The sequence below is a fragment of the Nothobranchius furzeri genome, chromosome 5, assembly GCF_043380555.1.
Source record: "Nothobranchius furzeri strain GRZ-AD chromosome 5, NfurGRZ-RIMD1, whole genome shotgun sequence".
Classification (NCBI taxonomy): Eukaryota; Metazoa; Chordata; class Actinopteri; order Cyprinodontiformes; family Nothobranchiidae; genus Nothobranchius; species Nothobranchius furzeri.
Genome location: NC_091745.1, coordinates 59,018,806 through 59,038,210, shown reverse-complemented (window position 1 = coordinate 59,038,210; position 19,405 = coordinate 59,018,806). Strand labels below are relative to the sequence as shown.

General features: G+C 43.7%; 1 protein-coding gene across 2 annotated transcripts; it reads right to left on the bottom strand.

Annotated features, from left to right (window-relative positions):
* Window positions 1-2,348: 2,348 nt before the first annotated feature.
* Window positions 2,349-19,296, bottom strand: LOC107379013 (mothers against decapentaplegic homolog 4). Of its 2 annotated transcripts, none has more exons than XM_015949563.3 (12): window positions 19,160-19,296; window positions 18,298-18,369; window positions 17,919-18,178; window positions 13,724-13,901; window positions 5,988-6,116; window positions 5,714-5,914; window positions 5,494-5,613; window positions 5,367-5,420; window positions 4,948-5,131; window positions 4,662-4,830; window positions 2,872-3,010; window positions 2,349-2,807 (listed from the first exon to the last, which is right to left on the bottom strand). In XM_015949563.3, exons 3-12 carry the CDS (start codon window positions 18,159-18,161, stop codon window positions 2,581-2,583), a joined length of 1,644 nt encoding a protein of 547 aa, XP_015805049.3. In that variant the 5' UTR covers window positions 18,162-18,178; window positions 18,298-18,369; window positions 19,160-19,296; the 3' UTR covers window positions 2,349-2,580. The 2 variants fall into 2 exon arrangements, with proteins under 2 accessions (XP_015805049.3, XP_015805050.3); XM_015949564.3 differs by having other exon boundaries at window positions 2,349-2,789.
* Window positions 19,297-19,405: the final 109 nt, after the last annotated feature.

The following is a 19,405-nucleotide window of genomic DNA, read 5'->3' as shown; positions in this document are numbered from 1 at the left end:
GGAGCAGCTTGAAAAACTCTAAAAATATGAACGTTTTATTCACCCGTGACTGGTGGAGTAAAAAGATATGCAGCAAGTGTTTTTATTCGTGGATGGAAATGATAGGAAACGTGGGTTTACAGGTGGTGAGCACATGAAGAGGTGGAGGAGAATGAAGGGACAAATTTGTCCGCATTAAAAAGTCTAGAAATACAAAAAACACAATATAAACACAATAGTAAATGTGCTGTCCTGGACCGGATAGCCTAGAACAGTGCTATGCCCTCTGTTTTCCTGGCAGGAAATTGCTTCATCATACCTAACATTGATCTTTCTGTGTCCACATTGGTGACTACTCATCATCTTATCTTCCACTTCCACGGGGTGTTCCACAAGGATCAACACTTGGACCACTGTTATTCACAATATACATGTTACCCCTTGGCTCTAACAAGCCCTACATTATCATCTGTAAGCTGATGATTGTCAGACCTTACTGGATCAACCTGGGTCCATTAGCTCTATGAATGATTGCCTTTCAGACATCAGAGCATGGCTATCCTCCAATTTCCTCAGTTGATTTTCAGACCTAGATCTGTACATGAAATAAATTCAGGCCCTCCTCTTCCTGTAAATGTTAGCCCCACGGTGATCAGTCTGGGGGTTAAACTGGATACAGATCTGTCACTAGTTTGACAGATAAATGCTACCGTGAAGTCGTTTTTTCATCTACGCATGAATAAGGCCTCTTAAGAATATTCTGAAACGAAAACATCTGGAGTCTGTCTGTCACTTACGCCTTTATTACCTCTAGGTTTGATTATGCTAACTCTCCTTTGATAGGTGTCAATGAGACTGTGATTGGCAACCTTCAGAAGCTCCAAAACGCTGCTGCCAGATTCCTCACTGGAACAAAGAAATATTGTCACATCACCCAAGTTCAAGCTGAGCTGCACTGGCTCCCAGTGACTTACAGAGTAAAATTCAAAATGCTTCTTTTTACTTTCAAAATCATACATAACCTGGGTCTTGATTACCTAGCAGAACTCCAGAATTCCTATATTCCCTCCAGGTCTCTTCGCTCGCCTGACAAACTCTTGCTGTGCATTCCAAAAATGCAGTACAATACTCGTGGTGAACGTGCATTTGTTCACGAAGCTTTGGAATAGCATGCCACTCTCAGTTCATTCAGCCACATCTACCGATCTGTTTAAATCTGGTCTCAAAACCCACTACTTCACCATCGCTTTTAGTACTTGATCCTATAGACAAACTGTAGCTGGCGAGATTGTTTACAAGTTTTATCGTTTCATACTTTCTAACTTTTAAATTTATTTATTTATTGTGTAGTATTTTTATGTTGTTTTTAGCACTTTTTTGTTGTTGATTTTATTAAAATTTTAGCCATTACCAGATATTTCCCTTGTGTTGTTTTCCTCAGTTCTTTTTCTACCTCTTGATTCGACTGTTTTATCTTGTTTCCTTTTATTGCATGTCAAGGGCTTTGGTCAGCTGTCATGCTGTTATTAAATGTGCTATATAAATAAATCAGGATTGGATTGGACAAGGAATTAACATTTCATCTGAAAACATTATTAATGCAATATTTCTGCTGACTTCAGGTCAGTTTTACGACACCATAAATTCAGCAGTTCACTGTTTGATATTTAATAGATATGAATATAACTGAATCAAACTTTTTTGCGGTTTTATTATTTATCTCAAATCCTCCAATCGCCATGTGCTCCCGACACCGAGCACCAATCAGAAAAGAACTTCTCATCTAATGAGCTGAGAGAAATTCTACTTCACAAGAAGGAATCTGTTTCAGGAGAGACTTGTTCATGTGAATGCTTTAATTAGAACAAACAGCAGACAGTACAGACTCTTCAGTATAAAAGTGTTTCAAATAATCACTGTGATAAAAAGCTGAAAATAAATCAAACCGACGAGAGAATAAATAGTCTGACTGGTCAGAGAGGAAACAGAATTGGTGTAATGAAAATGAAATGGATCTTTGGTAGATGATCAATAGGAATAAATAAAGTCTCAGACGCATTATATGAACTGTCCTCTAAAATAAAGATTCACTTCTGGTTTTTGGTATCAGCTGATTTTTTCGCAATAAAGGGTCAGCTGACAGGGATTCCCTAACTTTGGTGGGACGTAGGGCAGCATGACCCTTGAGGTTCAGTCGGCATGGTAACCAGAGTCCAGTCTAACCTGACCCTGAATGTGGCCCAGAGACTTCTCTCATACCTGGATGCAAACCTGATCACAGATCAGGGAACACACATATAGAAAGGGGGCGGGCCTTGTGACTATAATGGGACATGCCACAAGGGGTGCCACTGAATTGTCATGTCTGCAACACTTAACAGAAACAATCTGATTTCTCTGTGCCAACCAACCAACCAACCGCTGGATGCTATTACAACAGAAACACTGCAAAATGTCTGGAAAGTTGTGATCAACCAAACCGATACCAACATTTGTGTGACAAAGGTAAGGGGGAAGTCAAAGAATCTTGTAGAAGATGTAGGTGTTATCGAGAAGGTCAGCGCAGGTCGGTAGGTGGTGGCAGTAGTCAGGTGTGTGTTATCAGGTGACTGTGTGTTCTCGGAGCGGCAGCGTGTGCAGCACCTGGTCCAGCAGCTGCAGCGCCCGGTGCAGATGAACCTCTAGCCAGCAGGGGGTGTCTTTGATGCTTTGTCGTGGGTAGTCGCATCCCCAACCTTTGACAAAACTCAGTCTCACAATGCACAACATGCGCAGGTCGTCTACGCCCAGACCTGCAGCTGAGCACACACCTGAGGGAGAAGCCAAAGCTGCAATAAAAACAAAACCTATAAGATTCAGTCAGGTGTTCAGAGCACGACTGGAGATACTCACTGGCAGCAGGTACAACTGTCCCCACAGTGTTTAGACCAGGAATTGCACCAACAACTGCAGCTGTTTGAGGCTCTGCAGATGCCTGAGCTGCTGCGGCCTGCTGCTGCATCTGTCTGTGGCACTGTCGCAGGTCAAACACCTGCAGATGGACAGATGAGACAGACACACAGGTGAGACAGGATTATGGGAAAGACAGACACACAGAAGACGAAAGTTGATGAATGATCATTCAAGAATGATAATGAAGAAGAAAAAAAAAGATTTAAAAATAAGAATGAAAATGAAAAAGAAAACACAGTTGCCTGAAAAAATACAACAAGGACAAAAACAGAAGCATGAAAATACGCCAGTGAGGAACAAAAGGATGAACAGGTGAGTTTTATGCTGCTTTTTAAAGGAGGCCACTGAGTCCACTGATCTCAGGCTCAGGGGAAGAGAGTTCCAGTGCGCTGCACAACCAGTAGGCTTTGGTCACTGGACCTCAGGGTCCTGCCGGAGGTGTAGGAACTGAGAAGATCACCAATGTAAGATGGTGCTTGTCCATGTGACTCCTCCTGCACACTGAAAGCATCAGCAGCACGGAACGGCAGCAAAACGGCAATGTTTCAAATAGAATCCGTTATAGTCTATGGAGCGTAACAAACCAGCCACGACATGGCAATTTTCAGACGCATCCCAGGAGCGGCATGCCGCACCGCTGTGTGTGCTCATGGCTTTATTCCTGGCAGTGGAGAGGAACATCATATTTGACATCAAACAGCATTAGCAACATGATTTCCTTCTTTTTGTTTTAATGGCAGATTGCATAAACAAATCATAGCCTTTGAGGTCTCAAGGGATTGTGTGATCTTGCGAGTTGAGTGAAGAAGCCACTTCACTGCTGAGACTCTCCCGGTGTGCACTCAAGTGCAGCGATTGTCGCAAGTAAACCGTTCAGTGCTACCGATGCTTTCAGTGTAGAGCCTGTGTAAGGCCCTAAAACCCAGAACCAGGATCTTGAAATGAACCCTGAAGTTGACTGGCAGCCAGTGAAGCTGGAGGAGAAGCGAGGTGATGTGGATGTGTTTGGAGGACTTGGTCAGAAGCCGAGCACAGGCATTCTGAACCACCTGTAGACGGTTCAGGGAGGTTCTGCTCAGACACGTGAAAAGAGAGTTACAGTAGTCTAAGCGTGAGGAGATGAAGGTGTGGATAACTGTCTCAAGACAGAATGAGACTCAGCTTAGCAATGTTCCTGAGATGGAAGAAGGAAGAGCGAACAAGAGAACTGACATGAGAATCCAAGGTGAGGGCTGGGTCAAAGGTCACACCTGACAGAGGGTTTGGTGAGAGAAGAAAGCTGATCAAGAGTCTCTGAGTTTGGGAACCAGCTTGTCTGGGGCACAGATGAGGATATCAGTCTTGTTGTCATCATTCAGCTGTAGAAAGTTCCCAGCCATCCAGGTTTTAATAGTCCAAGCAGGTATGTAACAGCTGCATCTCATGGGGCTTAAAGGAGATGTACAGTTGGATGTCATCTGCATAAAGATGGTAGGAGATTCCTTTAAAATAGTTCAGGGTGTGCTGAAGAAGGACCAGATTAAGGAGGAACAGTAGTGGCCCCTATTGTGGGACACCATGTGGGAATAATGAACAGAAAAATCACTGAAACAAATAGATCAACTTGCTCTAAACAGGAAATGACAGAAAAGAATGAGAACTGATTTCCTGAAAACAGGGGAGGAAATTATGTTATCAAGTCATGTCAGTCCTTTTCAAAATAAAGCAGGAAACAGGATGTGGTGGTTCACCTTGATATAAGCTCCGGGGTAGATCTTATGAACTCCATCACCTGGAACTCGGCCCGCCTCCCGGTCCAGGTAGTAACTTTGAACAAACACCGAATGGTCGCTGAGGCAACGCATCCACACATCCCCTTCTCCTCGACATTCAAGTTGAACCCCCCGACCTATGTGAAGTCTGCAGCATTAAAACAGAAGGTGAGGATTGGCCTGCAGTTCCCCCTGCTAGTCTGAACTGGTCTAAAGCTAAATCTGATTTGGGTGGGGTTGGTTAGGACGGGACTGAATTGGTCACCTGGCCCGGTGACTGGCTGCAGTGCGGTGGACGTTGCTCAGCTGTCCCAAACAGAATCGATCTCCACCTGAAGGGTCTACATACCCGTCCACAGTCACCAGAGGACAGCTGGACTGGACCTTAAACATCTCACCAACCTGAACATCCAGCTCAAAATATGAGATGGAGCACCAAAACTCAGGACCTGCAGGGCAGAGTAGGAGGTGGGAGTAGGGTTAGGCCTGAGACAGAGAGAGACAGAGAGAGAGAAAGAGAGAGAGTGTGAGAGAGAGACAGAGAGCAAGCGAGAGAGAGAGAGAGAGAGAGAGAGAGAGAGAGAGAGAGAGAGAGAGAGAGAGAGAGAGAGAGAGAAGAGAGAGAGAGAGTGGGGGGATTTTCCAACTTTCTAAACTGGGACATTTTGTCTACAGCTGACTCACCTGGGTGGTTGGACACAGGCTGTGGGTATGGGGTGGTAGGATGATGCTGCGACCCTGCAGGGACACAGACGGTCAGACCTATAGAGTCCAGAACCACTTAAACAACCCTGATGTTTGAGATTCATACAGAAGTGAGTATTAGGGGTGTGGTGAAGATGATGTAATGCTGGTTGCTGTGTGTGACTCCGCCCATTATAATGATGTCCTGCAGGGGTGAAGGGGGTGGAGTTGTTGCCTGTCCAGGTGGCTGCAGAGACACAGAAAATCTCATAAAGTTGGTCCCGGCAAACTAATTGGTTCTTATCTGCTCCGGTTACGCGCACCACCAGACAGGTGAGGTGACATACCAGTTTTAGGGGAACTGCTATACTCCGGGCTTTGCTGGTGTGGGGAGGTGGGGGCAGAAGGGTGAAGTGGCTGTGGAGTGAGAGGTGGGGTGGTCTGGCTCCCGTGGGTCCGAGGCAGGGTGACATGCAGGAGACCTGGTCCTTCCAGAGCCTCGCCGACCTCCCCAGTGGTCAGACCTGATGGTGTCAAGGAGCTTGGTCCTACAGTAGACACTGCAGCATCAACAGAGTCCACATTCTGAGACACAGCAGAGGACAGACTACAGACACTTACCTGGAGGACACAGAGGCATGCTGGGATACATGTTCATAGGATGGTGCTGGGTGTACAGGTCAGAGTGAGGGGGCAGGTCCATCTGCAGACAGTCCTGCATGAACTCCTCCTTTACCAGAGACTGAGGACCTGAATGAAGACAAGGAAGGTGGTGTTTATTTTTATTGTTTATCCAGATTCCTAATAAATAAATAATGGAACAAACTTTGTGGGACAATTTTATTGTCCTATCAAACAAAGAGCTTGTTTACGTGGAACCCTGTTGTTGTTTACAGAGCTAACATCACCACCATTAGCTGAGCTCAGCTATCAGGGCTCGAGTCCAGCAGGAACTTCTTAATATTTCTGAAGAATCAGCATGATGTGAAATGGACATCAGGACATTTAACCCTCCCACTGTCCTAATGGGTGTGACCCCGCGAGGAAAGTTGACCATTGAGCAGGGTTGATGGTTTATCCCTTTGGTCCATGTGGCAGGGGTGAGGAGTGAGCACCACCTCACCCCTACCATGTGGACCTCAAGGGATAAACCATCAATCCTGCTCAATGGTCAACTTTCCTAGCAGGGTCACCCATAAAGACAGTGGGAGGGTTAAGAGATTGAAGCTGATTAAAGACAAAACAAACACATTCTGGTCTGACTAGCTTTTCTCAGCTCAAATGGATTCAAAAATAGGTAACCGGAGCACGTCACTTCCCGAAAGCATGCCCATATATGGAGAATGTGTAATTTTAGCAGGATACCGGCTGATTCATTATGGTCAGATAAATAAACCATAAGATCCAGCAGAAAACAGAACCCAGAGACGGAAAAAACAGCAGGTTGCACGATGTCCCAGTACCATTGCATTAAGGGTTACACAGTCTGCCATGGTCTGCGTCTGCCTCTTCCTTCATGTGCCTCCTGGTGTTTCTCCATCATCTCTAGGTGCTCCATTTGTGTCCTAGCACCCTCATGTGTCATGTCTACGTCTTCCTCATGTGTCTTCTGGTTTTCCCCATTTGCCCCTAGATCTCCAGCCCTCTAGGTTTCTCAGGTCATTTCCTTTATTTACAGCCTTTCTGATTTAGTATGTTTTTTCCCATCAGTGTTTATTATTCCCCCCCCCCCCCCTTTGAATTGTAGTTATGTTTCCTGCTCTTTTGCATTAGGTTTTATTCTTAGGTCAAGTTAGTTTCTCCCCTGATTAGTCATTGCCTTCACCTGGTCCTCCTCCCACACCCCACACACCTGCAGCTCATCTCCCTCTCATCCTCCCTGTGTATTTAAGCCCTGTCTTGTCTCAGTGTCTTGTCAGTCCATTGTTTGTATTCTGTCAGTCTTGTCTAGTCTCCAGTGTTTTTGATCTCGGCCCTCTCTAGCCTCCTGTGTTTTTGGTCTCTAGTTTTTGGACTGCCTTTGGATTTATTTTATTTTTTGGCTCCTCCAATAAAGGATTTTTTCTTATATCATATCCTGCCTCGTGCCATCCTGGGTATCTGCATATTTGGGTCCTAAACATCCCCGAAACGTGACAGTCTGCTGAAACAACACAGATGTGTTGTTGTCCACGACATCTGTGGTAATGTGCTTCTTTAAAGCATCGATGGTTCTGTTGGTGTTAATGCTGGCCTAAGATGAGTGCTTTTTGTGCAGCTTGTCCTGCTGCTGTTTTTAAGTTTCCTTTTTTCTATTATTTCCTCTTATCTGTTATTGCTTCAGTTACCTGTTTTAGTTCCAGTCATTACTGTTTCAGTCACAACTGCTTTAATTAGCACAGGTTAAAAATATTAGTTCAGTTATTACTGCAGTTTTATTAGTATTTTATCCTCTGGGGTTTAATGACTGTGATTTTTAACAGTTTTAACTGAGTGAACTTTTTATTTTTTATTTTTTTTTTACATTTTTACAAGTTTACCTATGGTCTTTAGGATAAGCCAGAACTAAAAATGTAGTCCAAGTAGTTCTAGAACAGATACCAGATTTTTCCGACTCAAACAGAAACTAAAGCTCCATAAAAGTACTGTGAACCTTATGAGAGATTCAGGTGATCCAGACAGCAGGGGGCACTGCAGCATAGCCCAGAACTACTCTGGTTTGATCAGAACCTAAAGAAGACGAAGAAGAAACATTTTATATCGCGTTTATCAGGATAAAAATCACGGGGCGCTTCACAAGAACAAAAAATAAAAACAAATTTATTTAAAAAAAATCACAAGCGCTCTAGAACAGAGAGGCAGTTCTTGTTAAAGTGAGTAGTAGTAGTTAAAGGTGGATTGAAAGCAGCAGAAATTTGCTAGCTGTGCGCTCATTAAGAAAACGAGATCTAAACAAAACAGCGACCAGGAGACGGGGACACAGAAACTGACAAGTTAAAAGAAAATGCAATGATGATCCGAGATATAAATGTTCTTGGTTAATATTTGAACTCAGGGTTTACAACCAGCTAATAATATTCCTGGCGCAACACAAGATCCTAGAGATTTTCCATCAGGTTAAAGCAGGTCATAGCACAGAATCTACTCTTTTATCAGTTCTTAATGATATTTTTTTGTTCAATGATGAGAGGGATCCTGTGATTTTGCTTCTCCTTGACTTGTCAGTTGCTTTGATATGGTGGACCACAGAATCCTTTTGGACCGGCTTGAAAAGTGGGTCAGGATTACAGGAACTGCACTAGAATAGTTTAGATCTTATCTGACGCACAGGAGTATCTCTGTTAGCCTCTCCTTTGGGAGGTACCACAGGGTTCTATCCTTGGAACCTTGCTGTTCTCGCTGTATTTATTACCGTTAGGACTGCTCTTTCAGAAGTATAAAGTCAGGTTTCACCTTTACGCAGATGATTTCCAAAATTTGTTGTCCTATCTCAAAATGCTCCTGTGATGGCTTACAGCCACTCATAAACTGTTTAGAGGAAGTTTAAATCTGGTTAGCATATAACCTTCTCTGTTTAATATTAAGCTAAATCTGTGTTTATTGTCAGGCTCAGGGAATAGTTGGATGGCTCCTCGGGATTTAGCCAAACTTTCATTTATGGAGACTGGGTTGGTGACCAGCTTGGGGGTGTAGATTGATAAGCACACGCCGCTAAAGATAGGATCGAATTCGAGCCGCTCCTTGGACACGTCAATTTCCGCAGTTTACATTGTGCGAGACAGGAAACCACACACGGTTTCAGTGTAAAATCCCCGGTTATTGTCAAAATAAAATGCAACGTTGCGATGTTATATATAACTTATGTCAGCACGTGTGACCGAACGGCTTTGTTTACCACCCGTTTCTTTTGAGAAGTGCAACAATGTGATTCCTCGCGGGGGTTGTGATCTCTCAATGAGGAAGGATGGCGGAAATCTCAAGGGAATTTGTTGTCTCGCGAGGAAGGTCTCGGAAGTCTCAAGGGATTGTAGAATCTCGCGAGTACAGTGAGGCGCAGCGAGGAAGCCATGCCGTGGCCAAGACTCTCCCGGTGTGAAAAGGACCGTTTTGAAGTTCGCAAGTGAGCCACTCCGCTGCTGTTCCATTCTGCTGATGCTTGCGGCTTGAAACTGGGGAGAGGCTTCCATAAATAGATTGCAGTTGGTGCAAAATACAGCAGCTAAGTTTCTGACTGGTACAAGGGGGAGGGACCACATCAACCCAGTGCAGGCTGACTTAAACTGGCTGCCAGTCCATTTTAGAATTGATTTTAAGGTTTTAGTCTTTGTTTTTAAAGCTTTATCTGGGGAGGCGCCAGTCTATCTTCAGCCACTTGCAAACTGCCATGCTCCTATGCATGTGTTTAGTTCAACACATTCTCACACCCAAGGCGTCAAAATATGACACGTGTGACCAAGCCTCAACATATGATGATTCGGGACGCCCCAGCGCGTCAGGACATGACGATCAGGGACACACTGGGACACGTGGGTCCGCTGGTATCACTGTTTGACGCGCGTGGCCACATGAACATTATTCGACTATTTAACCTTCCCCTCACCCCAATCCTAACCTTAAGGTCCATAAACTGTGACCTTAAGGTTAGGATTAGGGTGAGGGGAAGGTTAAGTAGTTCACAAGTGGTTCTAATGTCCGTCTCAGCACCAGCGTCGGATACCGATGCTCTGGGACGCTGCGTCAGCAGTTTGTCCCTGATCGTCATCTCCTGACGCGCTGGGGTGTCCTGAATCGTCATATATTGAGGCTTGGTCACACACGTCATATTTTGACGCCTTGGGTGTGAGAATGTGTTGATGCGTTCACTGAGGTCTACAGTCTAGTGTCTGCTGTCTATACCAAGATAAAAGCTAGAATCACGAGGTGGGGGAGCCTTCTTGGTGTTTGGGCTCTGAGTGGAATGCTCTGCTTTTAGCTATTTGAACAGTGCCATCATTTGAAGTTTTTAAATCTAGGATGAAGACACATTTTTACTCATTATCTTTTAATTAGGCAGGTTTGTCTTTTAGTTGTATTGTAGTTGTGTTACAGTCATTTTGATTCTGCATGTTTGGTGTATTTATAATGTCTTTTTACTTGTTGTGTTAAGCACTTTGGGGCTGACTAAAGTGAGCTAGAAAGCACTATATAAATAAAACTGATGATGATGATAACGAAAATGCAACGATGATCTGAGATATAAATGTTCTTGGTCAATATTTCAACCCAGGCTAAAACCACGCATGCCCCTGGTTTGTGTGGGGCCAGAAACATGCTGAGTAAAAATGAAAGAGTCCATGAGGCTGGAGAAGCTCCTGGCAAAGTGGTATGGGTCATCCTCAATGTGAATGTTAAAATCACCAACAATAACCAGTCTGGACAGCTTCATGGTGGAGGATAAAACGTCACTAAACTCCTGAAAGAAAGAACTGTTTGGACCAGATGGACGATAAACCAGAACACAGTAGAACAGGTCCTTACTCCTACTTCACACTGGAAGCATTAGCAGTGCGGAATGGCAGCGGAACATCACTGCTTCAAATAAAATTCATTATAGTTTATGGGGTAATTCAAACCAGCTGTGATGCGGAAATTTTCAGAAGTTGCTCGCAGCACCGCTAAAGATAGGATTGAGTTTGGAGCCGCTTCTGGGACACATTAATTTCCGCAGTCAACATAAGGCTAGAAAGGAAATTACACGTTTCGTAAAACCTCCAGTAATTTAAAAAATAAAAGACTATTGCAGCAATGCTATTTAATGTCTATGAAACTTATGTCAATACAAGTGACCTAACATCTTATTTACTCCTAGCATTGTTCGAGAAGTGCAACGGTGTGTTTTTATGGCTTTGATCCTGGCAGTGGAGAGGAACAACATCTGACATATGACATCAAACAGTGATATCAAATGTGAATTCCTTCTTTTTGGTTTAATGGCGGATTGCATAAACAAGCCATGACCTTTGTCAAGTCTCGAGGGATTTTATGATCTTGTGTGTCCAGCGAGAAGCCCGGCAGAGGAGCCGCTCCATGGCTGAGATTCTCCCAGTGTGTACTGGCACTCAGTTCGCAAGTAAACCTCTCCGCAGCCATTCCGTGACGCTGATGCTTCCTGTGTAAAATAGGGGTAACTGCTGAGGTAACATTGACAGAGAAACCGTGCCGGCATCGTGGCCTGACAGGAAAACGGACCTGACGACTGCAAAAAAAGGAGACGCAGCTAGGATATCACACCAATGTTTATTAGCTAAACCATGCTTATCATTCTCACCTGCATTCCTGCTCAGCTTCCTCATTTCCTAAGACTTATCACCAGGATCGGAAAAACATCACTAAACAGGGTATCTGCAGGTTTAAGGGAGCCAAATTTAAGACTTTTTAAGACCTTTTTTAAGGCCACTTTGACCAAATTTAAGCTTTTTTTTTTAAATTAAATTTAAGCTATAATTTCCAGCTATTGCCTGGAACCGGTGCTAACCACATCGTGAACGTGGGATTAGCCATCCAGTTACCATTAATGTTGCGCTTCCCCATGGCGCAAACTCCCACTAGTGTGCTCATCTAAAAATAGCCCCCTTTCACAACCAACCGAATGTGTACGGTTCCACTTACGCCAATATCATACACAAAAAATGCTGAACTAACTAGAAATTCACGAAAATGTTATGGAAATAAAAGAATCTTGTTTATTAGGTCTTTGGTAATTTAAGACCTTTGGAAACTATTTAAGGAATATTAGTCATTTTTAAGGATTTTTAAGGCCTTAAATTTGGAAAAGCAAATTTAAGACTTTTTAAGGACCTGCAGATACCCTGCTAGAGGTGCTTGGCACGATTCTAGCACCCCGTGAACGTAACTAAAGCAGAAGGTGAAACCATGGCATGTCTTGGGTGATCACAAATGATCAGAAGGATAAAAGAGTCTGGTGATTATATGAGATTGTAGCCAGGACACTACCAAAGACTGCAGACACAAACAAGGCAGAAAGGAGAACGTTAGCAGAAAAAAGCTTAAAAGAGCGGCAAACCCGAGCACAGACGTCATCTCGTTACCGGCCGGAAGCTAACCATGAAGTCAGTGGTATAGAATCTGAAGGCAAAACCAGCACACGTTGGTTCTGGTCCTGACAGACATTCCATCATAGCAAACAGATCATTATTAGAAAGACTGGTTGTCCATGGGGGTGCATCCTGAGTCCCCCCTCTACATTCTAAAAACCCATGACTCAACAGAGGAAGGACATGACAAATTGGCCTTTATAAGGCAATGAGAAGTTGTCCCTTCAGCCCACAGGCTGCCTGCAGTGCAGTAGTCCAGAACAGTCTTTATACCTATCGCCTTCAGATTGTTAAACACAAGAACCTCCATGTAAATGTATACAGATGTCTGAGTGTATACCCCAGGATTTCCCCCAGAGCTTTATATTTGTGCGTGCTCTCAAAGTTTCTCAGTTGGAAACAATAGTCAATATCAAGCGCATGCACACTCTAGAGTAGGGGTCCCTGGTCCAAGAGAGCAGCAGTCCTGCATATTTTCCAGCCATGCATGAACTTGCAGCTTCTAACTGAGTGAACACACCTGATCCAGGTAATCAACAGCAGGAACAACAAAGTTAGTTGGAAAACAAGCAGGACTGCAGCTCTCTAGAACCAGGGTTGTGTACCCCTACTCTAGAGTCTAAAAAAAAAGAACATTTGAAGTCACAGACAACAAAAGATGTTTCGACCTAAAAAATGGCGACTGGCGTTTAGAACTTTTGTTTCCTCCGGCATCGCGGGTTGCCTGTTCTGGCAGAAGCATCTCAGTGAAAATACCTGAGGTGAGGGGTGAGTTTTGCGTGACCGTGTTTGTGTTGAAATCCTAGCTTGTTTGCAGATTCACCATAAACACAAGAGAGAACCCCGATCCCAGACCTAAAGCCAACCAGGAAGTGACAAAAAATGCAGTTCCCCCCTTATTTGCTAGGTGCTGGCTCCAAAAATACAGTACCTTTCATTGCCTCTCATGTTAAAAAAAGCCAACTTCACAGAAGAAATACATATTACAGCCTGGTACAAAAACCCATTTTAGGCTAGTTTTTTTGGTAACTTTTCCGTTTAGGTGTAATTTAGGGTTGCTGCTGCACAACTAGTAGCTTAAACATATTGTATCTCCTCATAAACAGCAAAATGTACATATTTGCATTTGTTTTACAGTTTTCATTTACTAGCCTGATTTTTTTTATTTTATGTGAGTTTTGCACTGAGACCTCTGCATCTGCACTGATATGAACCAAGCTATGGTTATCACAAATTCCCCATGGACCAATCACAATGCTCGTTTGAGAACAGCAGATGTGTTACCTGTGGGAGCGGGTGACGCCACCCTCTCATAGTGATATGGGTTCACACACACGCTGTCGTACTTCAGGTCAAAGGCATATTGGCAGAACTTCACATGCTTCAGCTCGTTCTTATGCAGGTCAGGCCAGCGCCACAAACGAGCGTAGATTACATGAGGGAAACCTTTCCTGCCTGCTACCTGCATAGGTAAGAAAGACAAATGAATCACACAGATGGGACAGACAGTTGGGAGAGACAGATGAGACACACAGGTGGGACAGACACATAATAACTGAGAAAAAAATTTCTGTTTGAAAACGTAAAAAACAAAAGAGAGCAGTGAGCAACACTGGAGAGGTTACCATGGAAACAGTGAGTGAGTGTGTGTGTGTGTGTGTGTGTGTGTGTGTGTGTGTGTGTGTGTGTGTGTGGGCCAGGTGATGCAAGAGTCCAAACCACCACCATGACATCATGTCTGACCTCAGGCTGCTGCAGACGCTGATTCAGTCTGAAGCTGAGGGTTTAAACTAAATCCAGATTAGAAATGGTCTTCAGTACTACACAGTAGTGTGGAGAACTACAGAGTACTACAGATTAGTACATAGTACTGTGCAGTGTTTTTGACAAGAAAGTTTAATTTAGTTTTAGTCTTAATCTTTTGACTAAAACTGCTTTAAATTTTAGTCACAATCTAGCTGTCCAATTAGTTTTAATTTTAGTCTAATTTTAGTTGACATATATATTTTTCTTCTGATACAACAATTTTGAACTTCTTTAAAGGAAATGTTGAAGGGAAACTAGGCAGTTTTGGCTTGCTTTTAGCACCCCCTAGTGTGAGTTTGTATAACCAAATGCAAAACCTATCTCCTCGCTGTGCATGTCTTTTTAACACCTTAATCTAACAGCTGAAATGTCTCCCCAGCCTTCCTTAGTGTCCACAGAAGTGATTCATTACTAAATCAAACAATTCAGCTGTGTTATTGATTTAAAACATGCAGGAAATATTCTGGAACCAGACTGCAGCGCCAGGTATGTCAGCAAGTCCCAACAGACCGGACCGGCAACTCTAAAGTTGCAAGTGGAATATTCTGGCCACAGGGTGCGATAGGGGCTGGGGAGGCTTTATTAACCCTGTAAGGGGTCCTTTTGGCACAAAGTGGCTCAAGAAAATAATTTTAAAATATGAAAAAGTTGAAAAGTATCCCGTTAATGCTTTTTCTCCCAGCCGTGGACATTTTCTCGCTTTAGACTTAAATGTTATCGGTATAGACATCTATATGTGATGTCTGGTTATTGCCAGCTTTTTCAAACAGTGGCCGTCTCTGGACTCTGATTGGTTATTTTCTCGTCTAGTCCCGCCTGTTCCATTTGCTGATTGGTTCTTTTACCCAGTCTCAGTTTTCCGTTTTCCAATTGGATTTTGGTTTCTGTGAATTTTCGTCTCTTATTCATCAACAAAAATGTTGATCAATATTCATCATAATGTTGTCTTTATTGGTGTGTATGTTTTTGTTTTCGTTCTGTTTTAGTCTGCAAAAATGCATTTGTCATGAAAAAAAAAAAGAAAATATTTCATCAAATGGTAATGGTAAATGGCCTGTATTTGAGATGGCGCCTTCTCGAATCCTGGAACCACCCAAGGCGCTTTACAACACAATCAGTCATTCACCCATTCACACCTTGTTGGTACTATGGAGTACTACAAAGTTGTATTTATTTTTATTTATTCTTTATTTAACCAGGAAGGTTCCATTGAGATTAAAAACCTAATTTTTAAGGGACGGCAAACTACAGAGTACTACATATTAGTACAAGGGACAACATATTAGCATGGGGTACTACAGAGTAGTATAGAGATCTAAAGATTAGCACATAGTACCACATATTATTGTGTTGTACTTCAGAGTAGTATGGAAAACTTTAGAGTACTACAGATTAGACCATAGTACAACATAGTATTATTGAGTACTACAAAGTAGTGTGGAGAACTACATAGTACTACAGATTAGTACATAGTAAACCATAGTACTGTGAATTCATAATACTATGAATACTACAGAATACACCTGCTTAGTAAAAAATACTACAGAGTAGTTCATAGTACAAGAGTATTACACATTAGTACATTGCCCAACACAGTGCACAACTATGGTCCATAGTACAACATAGTACTACAGATTACTACACAGTACTGGGTACTTTGGGTATGACAGGGTACTGTACAAAACCAAGAAATCACAGAGGCAGTTTGTCTGTCCAATCAGATGACAGGACAGGTGGGCGTGTCTCTGTCTGACTCCAGGACCACCCCTCATGATGATTGTGAGGAACTGTTGTCACATGCATGAGGTAATAATCCCACATCTCATGACCTAAGACTGGGTTCATATCTCCAGATCACCACACAGATCAGCACCAACCCGACCAACACTGGACAGTCGTAGCAGCAGAAAGAGAAGGTCAAAGGTCAAGTTGGACCAGTAGGGATCCTGATAAATAAACCAGTAGGAGCTGGGTTTATGTCTAACCTTTAGCTGCAGCCTGGGTTGGTTCTATCAGGGAAACCTGAAACTAAGTTGTAGCTCTTAAATGTTATCTAAACATGACCTTTGACCCTAAAGTGAAACAGCATACTGGAGAGTGGCTGATCCATACACAGTGTGCTGGGTGTGGTGCTATGTGCACAGGTGAAGGACAGGAAAGAACTGTGCAGACAAAACACTCAGCGTCTGAGAAGAAACTACTGATTTAAAATCGGAAGAGTGTTTCCCACACAGGTGATGAAGGAGGACTAATCTGGATATGAAACCACAAACATCTGATTGGATCAGACCCAGACCAGCAGCAGCAAGCTCTGGACCATCACTAACTGAAAAGATTAAAACTGTGTCACTTCTTACAGCGTGGAAAAGTCTGTGGTTTCAGATCCAGCAGACAAGTCCACATTCCCAACCTCCACTGTCTACGCACGCACGCACGCACGCACGCACGCACACACACACACACACACACACACACACACATGCACTCACAGTGTCTGGCTTTAGCTAACTCCTCCCCTTTCCTGTGTTTCAGACAAAACAAACCAGTAAGATCCAGACTACTTTCTGGCTCCGAGGATCCAGAAACGCACTGAGACCTCTCTTGGTTCTTCTTTCCTTCTCTGACTCACTCTTCATCCCCTGCTGATTCTACAGGTTGGAACAGAACCAGTTTAAACTGGATCTTTAGTCTCTTGCTACCAGCAGCCTCTCACAGACTCAGTCAGCTTCTGTTTTTTTAGTGGGATCCATAGCAACACCACAGAGAACCCAGTTCGACAGGAACCAGGATGTTAGCTCTAATCAGCTGATTCCCTAAAAAGTATTTTGCTAGTTTGTCGGTGGGTCCTCAAAGTACAGAGTACGACAAAAAGATGCATGTTTATGTAACAACCTACACTGCTGCATCCTCAGGTCTGAGTCGCTTTGGTAAAATGCATCTGCCTAACAAAAAAACATTTAAACGGCAAAGAAACGTTTACATTTTAAAAATTCTTTAGGAAATATTTTCTGCTAATCAGCTGTTCAACAGTTTGAGGAACCTTTCACAATCAGACCCAAGAGAACAAAACTACCAGGAGAACAAACTGTGAACCACAAAGAGCCAGGATTAGATATACAGCCATGCAGTCCAGAACACAGGTGGGAGCACAGTAGTGAGTATCGGTGTGAGTACAGGCTTGAGTACAGGAGTCAACACAGGTGTGACTACAGGTTTTTGTACAGGTGATGATCAGCTGTGAGTACAGATATGAATACATGTGTGAGTGCATGAGTTACAGGTGTTAGTACAGGAACTAGTACAGATGTGCACACACATTTTTGTACAGATGTAAGTTCAGCTGTGAGTACAGATGTGAATATAGGCGTGAGTGCTGGAGTTATTACAGATGTTAGTACAGGTGTGAGTGCAGGAGTGAATACAGGTTTGTGTACACATGTGACTACAGCTGCGAATACCAGTGTGAGTTCAGATGTGAATACAGGTGTCAGTGCAGGAGTAAATACAGAATTTTGTACAGGTGTGACTACTGCTGTGAGTACAGGTGTGAATAAATGGTTAGAGCTGATAATGCTTTTTAAAACTTTACTTTGGTATAGAGACATTTTTGGTGTTTTTGCCCTCTGATCTCCAACTTTTCCTTGTTCTTCCATTCAACCTTGCCGTTTCCTACCTGTAGCCGACCATCCAGCGTCCTCTGGATGGTGACACACTTGCTGGGATGCACACCATTGGTGGTAACAGCTGTGATGAGAGAGTCCAGCTCATCCTTCTTCTCCTTCAGCTTCTTCACCAGACTCTCGATGGCACGCTTGGCAAAGCCCTCGTTCTCCCCGCCCTGCCGGTGACACATCAAGCTGTGGACAATGCTGAGGCAGGCGTCAGAGCTGCTGGGGGCGTGGCCAAGCACAGACATGCTAACCTGGAAGGGGGCTGAATTACATTGAAAGTTACAAATCAAGTAACTGTCAACGTACCATTTTCTACATAAAGAAACTTCCTTTCACAGAAAATAAAAAGTGAAGAAATACTTGAGGGTTTTTCCAACACACCGTCACTGAGCAGGTGTTGATCACATCCTTACGGAGATGTTTAATGCTGAGGTGCAGTGTTTCATCTGAAACCTGGAATCAAACATCACAACATGACTATTATATATAATAATGTGCTGCAGCAGCTGGTAGCACTGCTGCTCTGCAGCCATGCCACAGGGATTCCCTCCAAACGTTCAGAGACAAGACACAGAGGAAGATGTTTTCTGTTTGAGGATGGACAGGAGAACATAGAGGCGGATAGGAGGACAGGGTAATAGGGAGATGGACAGGATTTTCAGGAGGACAACAAGGGGACAGAAACACAAACACATACTTCCAAAAAGAAACAGGTGGACAGACAGACAGAACTAATAAGAGGACAGACAGACGGACTGATCAGAGTGCAGACAGACAGGACATACATATGGGACTAATCAGAAAGACAGAGGGACAGACAGTAGGACAGTCCGATGGACAAATCATAGGACAGATACACAGCACCAAAGAATGGACTACCAAGAGGAATTTCAAAAGGACATACAGACAGGTGGACTAACAGGGCATCATATAGAAGGGACAAATGAGAGGACAGACAGAGGGGGGACTATCGGGACCACGAGGGGGCAGAAATACGTACAAGACTTCCAAAAAAGAAAAGGCAAACAGGTGAACAGACAAAAAGGAAAAATAAGAGAACAGCCATGTGGGACTAAGCAGAAGACAGACAGACCGCTCTATCAGCAGGATGGAAGGTGGAAAGACACACACATGGCTTCCAAATGGACAGTCAGACAAAAGTACAGACAGACGAGACTAAGGAGAGGACATATGATGGTCTGAATGCCTCTGAGAACCTTCCGCGGACTCCTGCAACACTCACCCGCAGCACCCCGCTCGGTTGCTACAAGTAGCTCTGTTCGGTGAGGCTGGATGTCCGTGTGTCTCCACGTCCTCCGACAGCGGTCTGTCTGCGCTCCCTCTTGGTGTGTGTGTGTGTGTGAGAGAGAGAAAGAGAGGGGGGTGGGGGGTGTCACGCTTCCCCGACAGCCAGACATAACAGGAAGCACGGCGACCAGCGTGGTTTACAACAATAAGTTTAGATTGCCGAGTCCGAAAGCTCACAGCA

Bases quoted from the DNA above. Each gene is read 5' to 3' on its own strand.
- LOC107379013 (XM_015949563.3), bottom strand. From the start codon at position 18,161: ATGTCTGTGCTTGGCCACGCCCCCAGCAGCTCTGACGCCTGCCTCAGC. The intron at 13,902-17,918 runs GTAGGAAACGGC...TTACCTATGCAG, and splicing joins CGCTGGATGGTCGGCTACAG to GTAGCAGGCAGGAAAGGTTT. The intron at 5,132-5,366 runs GTGAGTCAGCTG...TCTGCCCTGCAG, and splicing joins GCCTGTGTCCAACCACCCAG to GTCCTGAGTTTTGGTGCTCC.